This window comes from Oryctolagus cuniculus, chromosome 13, assembly GCF_964237555.1.
Source record: "Oryctolagus cuniculus chromosome 13, mOryCun1.1, whole genome shotgun sequence".
Taxonomy (NCBI): domain Eukaryota; kingdom Metazoa; phylum Chordata; class Mammalia; order Lagomorpha; family Leporidae; genus Oryctolagus; species Oryctolagus cuniculus.
In genome coordinates this window covers 14,918,790-14,933,961 of record NC_091444.1, presented here as the reverse complement: position 1 = coordinate 14,933,961, position 15,172 = coordinate 14,918,790, and the positions used below count along the sequence as shown (strand labels likewise).

The 15,172-nt window shown below is 38.7% G+C and overlaps 1 protein-coding gene across 11 annotated transcripts in view; it reads right to left on the bottom strand.

Annotated features, from left to right (window-relative positions):
* The window catches only part of PTPRC (protein tyrosine phosphatase receptor type C), a 113,897-nt gene that overhangs the window by 56,615 nt on the left and 42,110 nt on the right, over positions 1 to 15,172 (bottom strand). For 8 of the 11 annotated variants that reach the window (XM_008268698.4, XM_008268696.4, XM_070054920.1 and 5 more), the window contains exon 3: positions 2,639 to 2,665. In XM_008268698.4, the coding sequence (XP_008266920.3) occupies positions 2,639 to 2,665 (27 nt within the window). Of the gene's footprint in view, positions 1 to 582; positions 784 to 2,638; positions 2,666 to 15,172 lie in introns of all 11 variants that reach the window. The other 3 variants (XM_008268693.4, XM_008268695.4, XM_008268694.4) reach the window with 1 other exon arrangement.

Here is a 15,172-nt window from a genome sequence, read left to right as displayed (position 1 = left end):
AAATAATCCCAAATATCAACACTAAACCAGTCCTGGAAGAAACTCAAATAACAAATACACCTGGGAGAAATCAGATTTAAAATAAAATAACCCAAATAACAATCTGACTCAATCCTCAATGAAATTTTAAAAATAAATTTTTTATCTTCAGTAATTTTGTGATAATTAGAATCTAACATGGAATAAGAAAGAAATGGGAAGATTTCACTTAGGATACCTGCCAAGGAGGGAGGAATTCCAATCTGTCCCAGAGCTGTCTGGGGCTGCAGGGAACCTGTGTGCACAGGCACTGGGGGGATGAATGGGTAGTTCTGAGGGCAGAAGGGATTTGAAGAAACCTTGGCTTCCTGAATTGACTTGGGGGCCCTTCCTCCTCTGCTTTCCCTCTCCCTAATAACAGACATGAATTATTGTAGTCAGCTACTATTTCATGGACATCTAAGATGTCCTGCACTATATGCACCTGAATAAAATCACATCCTTAGAAACTGCATCCATAATTTAGTTAAAGGGAAACTCTTCTGATCACTTTAGAATTTTTTTAAAGGCCAAGTTTGCCAGGGACTACATTTCCGTGCCAACCTGTCGTGTCAAGAGCACTAGTATTGTCCACAGAGTCCCGGAGGGAAGCCTGGGCTGAAGCATTGCCTGTGCTAAGTGGAGGCGTGGTCTCTGAGGAGTCTTTTCCTCTGTCAGAGATGCTGGCGGGTGAGGATGCTGTGATGCGAGCAGGTAAGGGGTCAACGGGAGGCAGAGTACTGGGTGTCTCTGTTGTGGTCAGTCCTGTGACGTCAATGGGAGATGGAAGGAGAAGACGAGAAATATGTCAATTACATCATGAAATGTATGCTCATCTGAGCTTACTAAATACCCAGTGCATCATTTGCATACCACACATACACATGCACACACACACATACATGCACCCCATATATATATGACATAGGGCATATACGTGTGGACGCATATGGTGTGTGTATGGGTTTGCAAATGGATATGCACGTATGTACATGCATATATACAAATACATAAAGAGATATAAATATAATATACACTCATAGATATAAAACAAGCTCCAGAATCACGGCTAAAGACAGAAATGAGGAAATAGAGTTGAAAGCTGTCTTCTTCCCTCTTTCCATTCCATTGCCATGTTTCACCCTCACAAAATAACTGGATTCAGACAGATTACATACAATGTGTAAAGATGATTAAAGGAAACTATTATAAAGACTTACAGATGAAGAAAAAATAAATTCAGTAGGGGAGTATTAGGAGAGATAGGTTCTAGGAGATAAAAAGGCAAATATTCTTGATACACATGGACTTTTTACTTTTTAATAAATTCAATTAAAACAAAGTAAGAAAAATGCGTGTAAAATCTTGGAAAACAAAATTAAGACAGATATACAAATGTTCCATATGTACACAATGTCTTCAACACCACCACACAGAGATACTATGCAGGGTGCTGAAAAAACCTTTGCCACAGTTCAAATTCACATTATAAAAGAGGAAAAATGTGACCAAGTGATAATAAAATAGGTACTTGCACAGTTGATGTGAGAGTACAAATATGTAAAAGCTTCCTGTAGGGCAAATTAACACCAAGAATTAAAGGCCTTTACATTGTTTTGTGCTGCTTTACTGAAAAGAATATGTAAATATCTAAATTTTTAATTAAAAACTCTTGGACTCTGTGGATTTCAAAATTATAGAGCTGTACACATTTTTATTTCTTTGAATTGCAAACTATATTTTTAAAATATTTAATAATTAAAAATGAGTTACATCAGACACACATGTTAATTCAATTCACTAAGGTAGGGTAAGAATATGTTAAATGTGCCTCATTTAGAATTGTGCATTATAATTATTAAATCAGAATTATCTCAATGTTTTTACTTACCATTTTATCGCATACTGCCCACCATATAATATTACTCAGGAAATAATAACATTTTCAGGAAGAAATGCATTTTCAATAATAATAACATTGAAGTGATGCAATTTATCTTTATATAAGTATATCTTTATATATCTCATTTTGTAAAGAACATGTTTGGATTTATTTGTAGCATCATCATCGTTTAATTTATCTTAGGACTAGGGCACTTTGAAGACTATTAATTCAGTTGCGCCAGTAGAGTTTGGAACTGACCACTAAATACTATCTTAATAAAGCCTTTGCATACCGTTGAAAAGGCAAATTACTCTTAAAGGATTTTACACACACACACACACACACACATATATAAAGATTATTTACTTTTAGACAGCTCTAATTTATTAGATCATTTCTTAATCCATTTTGACTATAGTTTTGTGATCTAACTTAAATTTAATTTTTCTGTATTAAAATTTTAACAAGCTGGTATTCTGCCATATGACTTACTGTCAAGCTGTACAAAGTAGTTGTTTCTATACAATAATACACAAACAATTAATAATAGCTATAAATGGTTATCAAGTATTTTGTTTTATAAGCAGGAATTTCCACACGGGGGGAACATTGAGAGTCATTCATTTTTATTAAAATTTTACTCAAATTATTTAATTGAATAATAAGAATTCTGTTAACATTAAATGTATGAACTAGGTAACAGCAAAATATTTGAAATGCAAATATGCTTCTTACCAGATGTGGAGAAAATTGATCTTTGCCCTGAAAAAAGGAAAAAAAGGAAACCACTTAGAAATTTTCAAATTTCATATTTAGGTGTAATTGTATATCAGAGTTCCACACATTTCCATCATCTCTATGTTAGAACATTAACACAGTAGCAACACTTAGTGCCTTTTACCCCAATGAACCTCTATTCCCTTTCTTTATGTTGACTTTATAAAGCTGAAGTGTGTCAACACATTATTATTACTTCTTGAATTTCCAGGCAAAATAAGAAAAAAGATAGACTCAAGTAGAACTTCTGGGATTAATATCCACCTTATAAAAATGGTTGAAAAAACTTTTGGAAAGATTTTTATCAAATGCATCCATCTATTTAGACAATGATTCCTGGTTGAGCACCTGTTGTGTGCTGAACATAATGTCATGTGCTAGGAATGAAGGAATCTGACCAACACACAGAAATTGCTTTGCCCTCAGTGAGCTCAGGCTAATGTAAGATACAGACAAAACAAATCCACACAGTGTAATGGCAAGTGAGACAGCACGTGCTATAGGAGCACACGGAGGATCATAGTACTGAGACTGCTGGGGTCTTGGCCAGCTCATGAGGTGGAGTCAGAGAAGGTTTCTTGGACGCATTCATCTATTGCGTGTGTGTAGCCATGTCCCAGAAGAATAAGAAGTTAAGGTTTATCTTACAAGTTTTAGATAGCCATTGGAGAAAGTCTTCGAGGGAAGGTCTAATAAGGAAGCACAAGAATTTTATACCAACATTTTTGTGAAATGGAAAATGGATTATTTGATGGCAAAGCAGTGACAGGAAAAGCAGGACTACGGAAAGGCAAATGACAGAGGGGCTATCCCATAGGAAGAAAATGGTGGCCGGCGCCATGGCTCAATAGGCTAATCCTCTGCTTGCGGCGCCGGCACACCGGGTTCTAGTCCCAGTCGGGGCGCCGGTTCTGTCCCAGTTGCCCCTCTTCCAGGCCAGCTCTCTGCTGTGGCCCGGGAGTGCAGTGGAGGATGGCCCAAGTCCTTGGGTCCTGCACCCCATGGGAGACCAGGAGAAGCTCCTGGCTCCTGGCTCCTGCCATCAGATCAGCGCGGTGTGTCAGCCGCAGCGGCCATTGGATGGTGAACCAATGGTAAAGGAAGACCTTTCTCTCTGTCTCTCTCTCTCACTGTCCACTCTGTTTGTCAAAAAAAAAGAAAAGAAAAGAAAAGAAAAGAAAGAAAATGGTATACCCTCCACCTCCCCAAAAAGGAAGGTGGGGCAAAATGGAGCCATGAAACACTTAGGAAGTGGTCATCAAGGCTTGAATCTTTGGAAGTGATGACGGGAGGTGGGGTGTTGGGAAGGTAGTGAGGAGAGGAATAAATGATAAGAAAAACATTGATTGATCTGATCATGTTTTGAATTGCAGTAGGTTGATTGTGGAAACATAAACTGAGCTAATGAAGACATAAGTAGCAGGTGGGACTGAATAGCTGAATGTGTTTTAGATTCCATGTAAAAATGTTTAGTAGCATCGGGATGTAAAGGCTGGTGGCTCACAGAATACACAGGAGCTGAGGCTGTTGATCAACACAGATGGGTGCTGAAGTGAGGGAGTTGAAGGAGATCCCAAGTTACCTAAGAGGGAGGGTAGGCAATAGGATCCCCAGGTTCGTGAATATTGAAGAGAGCCCCAGTGGCCACCTTTTCCTCAAAGGAGGGAAACTGAAGACAACAAGAGTGAAGGCTAGAGGATATTTTTAAAGAAGGAAATTGTTGAAGTAAAGTAAGACAGGGTATAGCACAGATCAAGTTGCTTAATATCTGAGGGTGTGGGGATGTCACAAAGAGCAGTTTATTGGCACGAGGAAGCTGGATTCAGTCAACAGTGAAGAGACGTGTGTTTTCATCCCGCAGCTTACTCATGGACTCTTCACAAGGATCCCAAAGTTCTTTGCTAAGTGACAGCAAACTGAGGATGGAGATGGCAGTCAAGTGTCAGAAGGAAGAAGTGATTGGCCAGTATTTAAGAAAATTTCCTGCCTTCGGATTTTATTTTCTGAGGACAAACTGATCTGTAAAACTTCCATATTCTTCATCTGGTGACAACCTTAACCTATTCCTTGAAATAAAACACATCTTTTAGTGGCATATGGTTTTAAACTATCTTTTTCTTATATTTCCGTACTTTTTCTTAATCCCTCATACTTAAGGACAGTCATCTATCACCTAAGGACAGGCACAGGTCCTGAGACATTCATCAATAGGCTATTTCATCATGATGCAAGCCTCATGGAGTGTCTCCACACCGACTGAGACAGCAGCGACCTCATGAAGGGAGACACATTCCAGGAACCACCATTGTATCTGTGGTCGGTCACCAGCCAAAACGCCATTATGTGACACATGATTATGTTGTCTTAATTTGTATTATTTGTGCATCTCTCCCTCTTGTTAGAGATGTCTGCAGCCAGGATGAGGGTACTTCAAACAGCTCATGAAGACATAAAATTAAAAGATAAGTTTATTTTGCTGTGGATTTGTTTGAAATCTCTGCGTAGTTGTTTCATAATATGTATTTTCATGAATTTTTTAAAGGCACCTTGCAGGCATGAATTTCAAAATATTTTTGCAGAAAACCAAATTATCTATAAATTCTGTTTTCCATGGACTTTTTGAAGTCCCTTTGTACACTATTCATCAGGCCACCTACACGTCAATGTGTTAGAGAAATTGATTTAATTCCAAGTGGCACAAAAATAGTGATTTTTTTTTTAAAAGAAAAGATGTGATGTATAGTATTTCTGGTAAGTTTGTAAGTTTTTCAGGAAGCCAAGAAATAAATTATCATAAAATAGAGAAGATAATTCCTAGAGATTTATCATTCTAAAAGAACAATTCATTGATTATATCCTCTTGTTACTATGAATTGGTACTATGCGTTGAATGTCTACTGAGCACCAGCACTATACTAAGCCCTTTGCTTATGTTTTCCGTCTTCAGCATCACAACCATCATTCGAAGCTTAGACGAGTCAATTGTGGCAGAGTCCACAGAGCTGCTCTGTGCTAGCCCAGCCTGTTGGATTGTGCAGGGCAATAGGCGTTCCACTGCCCCATCAATTCATCCTTATACCTTTCCTTTTCGTCTGAACTTTTCTGCATGGACATTCTCGCAGCCAGTGTTTCAGGTTCCATACAGAGTGGTGTCTATTAGGAGCTCAGAAGAGAAGGGAAGGCGACCATGATCTGGATTCGACTGCAGAGCGATTACTAGCAGTATTGCAAATGCAAGATAACCTTGACCCTAAAAAATGACTTCACATGAAGTCATAATTTGCTGCGTGGATACTCCATCTATGGTTCAAATATTCGAGGGAATTAAGCAGTCTGTCATACTACTTTACTATAGAATATTACTTTGACAGAAGAGTTAACCAACCTACAGTGATGTCACACAGAAGTGTTACAATTCAAAAAATTTCTTTAACTCTGAAGGGGGTTCTGGAGTTTGGGAACAGAATGATATAAAAAGGTTTATATAGTGCCATATATAAGATGATTCCATCTGTAATAGTCTTTCCCTGATCTACCCCATGTTCACTGTTTCCCCAAATCCTTCAGTTGTGAATACAACAAAATTCAATGGTCTGGGAAAACAACATAATATATTAAGATCATCACATTTCTCTTTCTTTTACATTTATGCTTACTTCTCACAAAGTCATCTTGAATGGAATATGCATTTTCTTTTACATTCATTTATCTCTAAATCTGATTTTAAATGCAACCACAGAGTGATTTTCAGACTTATAAAGACATTGTAGCTTTTCGTAAATTTTACATAATGTTCTTCATATAGTATTTCAAACATGTGCACACACACACACACACACACACAACTTTTATCTCTTTGAACGAATCCTCCAAAGCTTCAAATCATTGCTCAGGCTCCATTTAAGTCCAAAACTGCTTGTTCTCATGATCACAAATTTCCTTTAAGAAGATTTTCAATCTTGGTAACAATTTCAGTCAAAATAAATGATTTGAAAAATTTTTAGTCACTCAAAAAAAATCTTTTAGTCACTCCAAGCTAAAATGTTAAAACTTGAAGCCACTCCAAGATTTAAACCAATATTCTTAAGGAAATTATGTAGGTACCACAGCAGTGCAACTTGAAATTACCAATGAATTTCAATATGCCATATTCACTAGATCACACAAACTTTATATTTTCAACTTTTAAGACAATGCCAACATTTAACTACAAACTCAAAGTAGGAACACAATAGTCAATTTATATAAAATATTTATTTTAAAAATCTGACTAATATGTAAGAATATGTCACCCCAACATTCATCTCGTGGCTTTTACAAAGGCAAGCAGTACACTAACAAGCACGCACATCTGTGAAAACCATCACCACGTAAGAAATAACGAAGAGGGTAGGAAAATGTATTATCAGATGTCTGATAATTTATTAATGTGCTTATGGGTCTAATAAAACAACGCCTTTGCGTAAAATATATAATAACTAGAACACAATCATTTACTTATTCTTAGGAAGTTAGATTAATATAAATAACATTACTATCTACAAGTGAACATTTTGAACCATTTTGAAAGGATGTGCAAAATAGGTAAGGGAAAATACCTGAAATATCAGCAGGAATTGAGAGAGCACAGGTACAGGTGTGTGACAATAAACAGAAGGAATCAGCTTTTCTAAAAATGTGTCCAGTAAGCATTTCCTTAAATTCTACAAATATCTAATACATATAGTGAAATAGATCATAGCAATATCCTCAGTGTTTCTATATATCACAGAAACACTTTGACTTAACTCTTCTGGGGACGTTTTCTACACTTTTTTTTTTTTTTTTTTGAAAAACAAAACAAAACAAAAACAAAAACATGCCATTTTGGTTATTTAGGCAAAGGAATGTTTAGTCAAGTTTCAGTAGGTGGCACCAAAGCACCAAAAATCTATAAATCATCTAAGTAGGCGCTCCTTTGCCCATTATAAACCTATTGTGAATCACCTACGGAATTTACTAGCACATTAAACAGATGAAAATGTAGATAACAGGATGCTTGATCTTCAAAGCGGTGTTATTCTAACACATGTATTGTTACCGAATTTACTTTTCCCAATATGTATCTTTTACAACTCCAAATGCTTAAATGATGGAAAATCAAAGTTGCCTTGAAGTCACGCCCCTAAGTCCCTGATCAGAGGTTTCTGCACAATCTAGGAATCAGTTTGAGTAGAAATGGCATTTCAAAAGACAGACTTGGTCTTTAAACACCACCCGTTGCACCCTCCCTCCCCAAAAGGAGTGCAGCGCCAGCCATTTCCAAGGGGATTTAAACCTGTTTCGTTCTGCAAATTGAAGAAAAGTACAAGGACAGAAGGGTGAAACAGAAGAGATGAAATGAATCCTTATTCTCAGCATCTGCCCTAAAATGAATGGTGGCATGTTTTCAAGGTTGAAAATGCAGACCTGACCCCTACAAACGTGAAGATCCTACACAAGTGGAGAGAGCAGACTGAAGTGAAAAGCAAGAGTTAGCCGAAACAGATATGCACGACTTTCCTTTTTAGTAGGGCATGGTAACAAAAACTGAGGTACATAAATAAGAATAAAAGGAATCTACTTACTCTTTAAAGCTAACATATTGTCCATAGACAATAAATCCAACAAATCATATCAAATTAGTAAGTATTTCTGGGCTAGGCACTCTGCACGAATGGCAAAGAAGGCAAGGCATTATCAGGAGTTCGGGGAACCAGAGACAATAACCTTCCCCTTCCTTCCTTAGTTTATCAGTAAATATAATGATGATAGCAACTCTTTACTGAGATGTCATCATGTATTAGACATTGCACATCATTAGACACAGTATACAAGGGGACTGCAAAAGATTTGCAGAAGATGGAATTAAAGGATAAGTTTATTTTGGTGCAAAAAATTTTGAAATCTATGCATGATTGTTTCATAATACACATTTTCCATGAGGTTTTTGAAAACTTCTTCTCTATGCATGGATTTCAAAATTTTTTTGCCCTAAAACCTATATCTTAATTCCTTTCACAACTTTTTAAACTATTCTCGTTTTTTCCTCACTTAGTCGCCCCAGCAAGCCAATGAGTTAGCGGACATTTTACCTACTTTATAGGGAATAATATTCAGATTTAAAGGAACTTAACAATTGCTCAAAGTCATACATGGAGGAAGTGTGAAATTTGAAGTTGTGTCTGTTTATGTTTTTCTTAATCTTTTTGCAAACTTAACGTTAAAGCTGGCTCTAGTCTTCCAACGCCTGGAATCCCATGAGTGGAACCTTAGCTACTTATCACTAGAAATAGCTCCAGAGGCTCCTGCTAATACAGAAACAAAGGATTTTATTGATGATTTTATTGACATTCAGTTTTCCGTTCCGTAAGGAAACTAAGACTCATTGAGCTTAACTGCCCTTTTGATTTCACACAATCCTGTCAGTGCCTGTGAATTTACAGGCTCCTTCTGTGCCCAGAGAATTCCAACAGATCTTTTGGGGGACCTCTCTCTTAAATACAAATGAGCATCCAAGAAACAACACCAAAGCCTCTAACAAGAAAGACAAAGACAGACTGTAGGCCTTGAGAGAAACAAAGACAATGCAAAGAGCCCAAGAAATGATAAAACTCAGCATAATTCAAATTCCCAGAAAGAAGACAACACTGCATTGATGAACAAAGAACGGAGGTTAGAAAGACGACAGTTGGAGATCAATAGAGGAGGTGAATAGACACCAGCTGTAATCTTTTTATAAAAATAAAAGATGAAAAAACTAAAACTAGTCTAATAAAAAATCATTTTGAAACGGCAAAATAAAGTCTTTGTCTTTGCTTCTGAAGAGGAGGCATCGATGTGAGCGTGGAGAAGGCAAAGGGTTGTCCTTATTTCCTAGGAGGCTTACGCAACTACCCAAGCCTTTGAATTACACCCCACGCAGGCAAACATTTTTAAAATAAAAATATACATTATAAAGGCATAAACATGTAAAACAGAGTTGATGATAAAAGGAACAAATGTTTAGGGCCTCAGGGTGGACTTCAAGCAAAGGATTTCTTAGTTTTTATATAGCGATCACATCTAGCTGCCTCCTGAAGAATTATGTATGATGCCATCAACACTCATTTTTGCTTGTGATGATATGTGAATATGCACACCCATGTACCTCTAAAACCAGCCATGCAGTGATAGATCGCTAGTATTTAGCTTAAAACATCATGTAATCAATCTCAGGCCTGCTGACTAACTAAACAAATAATGACAATTCAATAAGGCTTGAATTTAGAATAATATTCGGATGGGCTCAGGTGGGACCTTTGCAGCCATTTGGGGAGTGAATCAGTGGATGGAAGACTTCTCTCTCTGTCTTTCCCTGTGTCTGTAACTCCACCTCTCAAATAAGTAAATAAAATCTTAAAAGAAAAATACAAATGACAAAGATGCTTCCTGACTTATACTATTTTAAAACATTTTCCGGAATAGGTTCATCATCATGTTAATTTGTTTTCATTTTTCTATATTCATGGGGTTAATTTGTTTTTATTTTTCTAAATTTAAGATAACCATCTGTGAAAAATTCCTTGTGTTTTCTTTTCTGTATTAAAACACTTATCTGTAATTCAGGAGGGGACTAGATTATCACTTCCTGTGTAAAGATGGCCAAGTTGAGGCCTTTGATTCACATTCGCACACCTTAAAGTGTCCCAAAGGCCTCTTGGAGAGATCTACAAAGTGTGTTACCGGATTGAAGGCATAGGGCAATTTAAGCAGCGTTGTTTAACCCTTTGCCTCCCAAAAGTTGTTTGTCGCAAGCCCATTTGCCCGTGAATATATGCAGTGGGCATTCTCAAGGAACGTGAGCACCACGGAACTCCCGTGCTCCTGAGAGCACAGCTCATGCGATTCTGGTTTGTATCAGGGATGTTTTCCTACCTCCCTGTCGGACATTAGAGTCATAATCCTGAGCAATGAAAAGATCAATCCTGTATCGGTGCTGATGCATGCAGTGCATGAAGTTAAGAGTGCTGACTTCTGGGCTCCAACTCTGGAAATCCTGGTTTAGTAGGCTTGCGGCAATCAGTGACTGCTGCACCACTATTTTCTAACAGCTCCAGTGATGATTATGATGGGGACAAATGACAAATGATGGGTTAAGGACAAATGACAGAAGCCGCCGCTGTGTGCAGTAGGCTGAAGCTTCACCTGCTATGCTGGCATCCCATGTGAACGCTGGTCGGTGTCCAACTCTCTGCTTTCAGGCTGGAAAAACCGTGTTTGGGCCTCTGCCCCTGCATAGCAAACCCAGAAGAAGCTCCTGGCTCCTGGCTTCGAATGGGCCCAGCTGGAGCTTTGGCAGCCATTTGGGGAGTGAATCAGTGGATGGAAGACTTCTCTCTCTGTCTTTCCCTCTGTCTGTAACTCTACCTCTTAAATAATTAAATAAAATCTTAAAAAAAGAACAAATGACAAAGATGCTTCCCCCGACATACTATTTTTAAACATTTTCCAGATTAGGTTCGTCATCATGTTAATTTGTTTTCATTTTTCTATATTCAAGGAAATACCTGATTTATAACACACACTTCCAAGAGCACAAACCATTTAATTATATGAATCACTTGGTAAGCACATGTTTTTGCTTCCTTCTGCATAGGCTGAGATCATAGTCGAAGATACATAAGGAGGAGCCGGCGCTGCGGCAGGTTAAGGCCCAGCCTGCAGTGCCGGCATCACATATGGGTGCTGGTTCGAGTCCCGGCAGCTCTTCTTCCGATCCAACTCTGCTATGGCCTGGGAAAGCAGTAGAAGACGGCCCAACTTCCTGGGCCCTTGCACCTACAGGGAGACCTGGAAGAAGCTCCTGACTCCTGGCTTTAGATCAGCTCAGCTCTGACTGTTGCCATCATTTGGGGAATAAACCAGAGGATGGAAGACCTCTCTCTCTCTCTCTCTCTCTCTCTCTCTCTGTCTCTCTGCCTCTGCCTCTCTGTAACTCTGTCTTTCAAATAAATAAGTAAATCTTTTTTTAAAAAAAAATTCATTCTTAAAATATGCACATTGCTGGATGATGACTGTGAAAGCAGCAGATTCTTCTTTAGAAAAAAAATAGGGGAAGAAAAACAAGCAGGCTGCCCTGTGACAAACTAAAATGAACTTAAATGTCCTTGCTTCTTTCTACACAAATCATCAAGGAAGGAAAAATGGAAAATGCTTAAAAGTGCCGCATTCTTATTATATCTGAGCTTTAAGACAAAAACAAATAAACAAATAAGTATGCAAAACCTGCTGAGGCTCCAACCTACAACAGGCAGACGAAATGGAGTGGGAAGTGAACGGGTGAGCAAGGTCCGGGTCAGAACAGTGCGAGGAGGGTGAGAGCTGTGCATTTCATTTGTCTCTGCAGGAAATGTTACCAGCAGCACCCACAAACCTGCCGGCCTGAGCCAGGAGGGCGCAGGCAGTCATGCTCTTGGTGAAGATGTGTGTGTGTGTGTGTGTGAACTAAATACCAGACAATAATAAATACACAGACAGGGAGGGCCCATCTCACAGACAGGATCGAATGTCTGCAGCTGTTGAGGATAATTGGTAAGGGCACGACTGTTTTCTTCCCATGTCCCCTTCCTGAAAACTCTGAACAGCAACATGTCTTTGACTTTCAAAACCAGTGAAGGAAGGAACCCAGGCACAATGGGAAAAGTGACATTTCCGAATGGAAGAGATTTGCAGTGTGCTGTTCTCCTAAGACTGCTGTTTGCACAGCTAAAAGCTACCAGCAGTGTCTTTGCTGCTCCTGTGGTTTCTCCTCCTCCGTGTACTTCTGTTTTTCTTATTCTAAGTCTTTATAGGAAAGGAAGAGGCGCAGCTCATGCGGTTAAGCACACAAGCGCTTCCAAATGGTGCAACGGTTGCCATGGCACCGGCGTAATCAGCCCCATCTCGGGGTTCAAACCGCAACTTCTCTAGCGTTGAAGCTGCCTGATTATACATTTAACGACTACAAAATACTGGGCCTCCGGTCGATTTGTTGTTGCTTCACTGAAAGTGTATTTCAAAGATAAAGTTCATTTTTGTTATTTTTCACTCTTCTTTAAGATGCACCACATTTGAAAAAAGCACTTACACAGGGTATTTTCATGAGAAAATAAGTTAAACCCAACCTTATCTTTGATAACATAAAAAAAAAAGCCACTCTCTCTGGCTCAGCATTTTGTGGATTAATTACATGATGGAACTTGGAGAAAATAGATTACAATGGGAAAACTGAGGCGAATGGGCTGACCGGTCAGTAGAATTCATATTCTTGTCCCCTCAAGGTTCTGAAACGATCCAACAAGGTCATGGCAAGGGGATTTCAGTTTTTGAACTCACAGGTGAAATATCACTCCACCGGTGAGAAGCATCACATTGCACGCTTTGCTAATAAAGGTATGAAGGTAAAGAAGTTGAGGGACTTCCTTAATGTCACACTTGACAGTCTCACGGAAGTCAGTGCCTGAAAACCAGACACATGCAGGAAGGTTTTTCTGTCCAGCCACATGAACAGATACCCTTTAGCCCTGGCTGGTAGCAATCTTCCTTGCTAAGCTTTTCTACCCATTGTCATATGTTTTGACTAAGTGACTACGATGATACAGAAAATATTAAAAATAAACTAATATTTATACACAATCCATCCTGGAAAAGATTATGGGGACCTTTTCGTTTAACTACTGTAGAGAAACCCTTGCTAGGGGCTGGTGTTGTGGCACAATGGTTAAGTGGCTGCCTGTGATGTACGCGGCTCTTACGAGTACCAGCTCACGTCAGGCTATTCCACTTCAGACCCAGCTTCCTGCTAAAGAGCCTGGGAAAGCAGCATAAAGTGGCCCAAGTCCTTGGGACCTGTTACCCAAATGGGAGACCCGGATGGAGTCCTACTCTCCTGTTTTCAAACTGGCCCAGCCCTGGCCGTTTCAACATTTCGGTAGTAAACCAGCGGATGGAAGATCTCATTTGTCTCTGTCTCTCCCTCTCTGTCTGTAACTATGCCTTTCAAATAAATAAATAAATCTTTAAAAAAAAAACCCTCCTGGTGGGCCTTTCTACATCAGAAACAGTTTTCTGTCTTGCATTTTAAAAAGAACTCTTGCTGAATACACACTGTTGATACATTCCCTTATACAATCCTCACAATACACCTATATCATTAGCAGTACTACCCTTGTCTAACAAAGACAAACTAAAGGCAAAGATGGTTTAGATAAATTGATCGAGTGTAGACTAAACATAGAAATCTCAATCCTAAGCATACTAGAATCCAAAACGCCTGCATTTCCTATCAGCTCCACAAGGTCACCCCCAGGGAGTATACTTGCGAGGATTCCGTTCCCATCACTTTCCTGAACTTCAGTGTGTGGTCCTTACACACCTAACACCTGGTCCCTGCTGCTTCCTTTATCTCTCCACTACCTCTAGTCTAGTCCAGATACTTACCATGCCCTGTTTCAATAAGCTTCACACTCACATTTGTTGCTCATTTTGTATTTTTTGAGGGCACTGGCGACATTAGCTTTCCTTGCTAGTTCATGGAGGAAAAATCATAAACATTTTTATATTTAATCTTAATGCAGTTGGTTTCTATGGTCCCAACAAAGCTTTGAGCAATGCAGTTTTGAAACTCATTGTCATATGGGGCATGTGTAATTTCGCATTTCCTAATATGGTACAGTATTGCGTTTCTTCTTGGCATTTTCATAGGCTTTCAAATTTTCATTTGTATCTCTATTTATGTTCGTACAATAAAGAACAAAATGCAAAATATGCTCAGAAATGTAAATAGCTGGGAGGAAGAAAGAGCTGCACTTCATATTATACTCTGACCTGTTTTTAGATCCTAACCCGCCAGTATGGCCTTGTGCAGTTTGAATACACAGCACTTCCTTATACCGAAAGAAAATGAGATCCGTATATCACAGAGATGCCTATACTCCTATATTTATTGCAGCACTAGTCATAACAGCAAGACATGGAATTAATGTAAGAGTCCATTAACTGATGATAGATAAAATACAGTATATATACGTATGCAACAGAATACAAGAGATGAGATGAATCCCATCACTTGCAACAACATGAATGAACCTGGAGGATATTACGTTAAGCGAAATAAGCTAGACACAGAGAAATACTGTATGACCCTACTCAAATGTGGGATCTAGCACATTTGATCTCATTGGTGAGAAGAACAGAGGTTGGCCTGAAAAGTGCGGAGGAAAGGCTAGGGAGAGGTTGCTGTATAGATGTGAAGTTACATTTAGATCAGAACAATAAATGCTGATGTTCTATTGTGTAGTAGCGTGACAATAGTTAAAAATAACGAATTATGTATTTTAAAGTAGCTGTAAGGAAGGATTTTGAGTGTTTCATCATGTAGAAATGACCAATGTTTGAGGTGATGAGTATGTTAATTACCCTGATTTGATCTTCACACAATGTATACAGGTATAT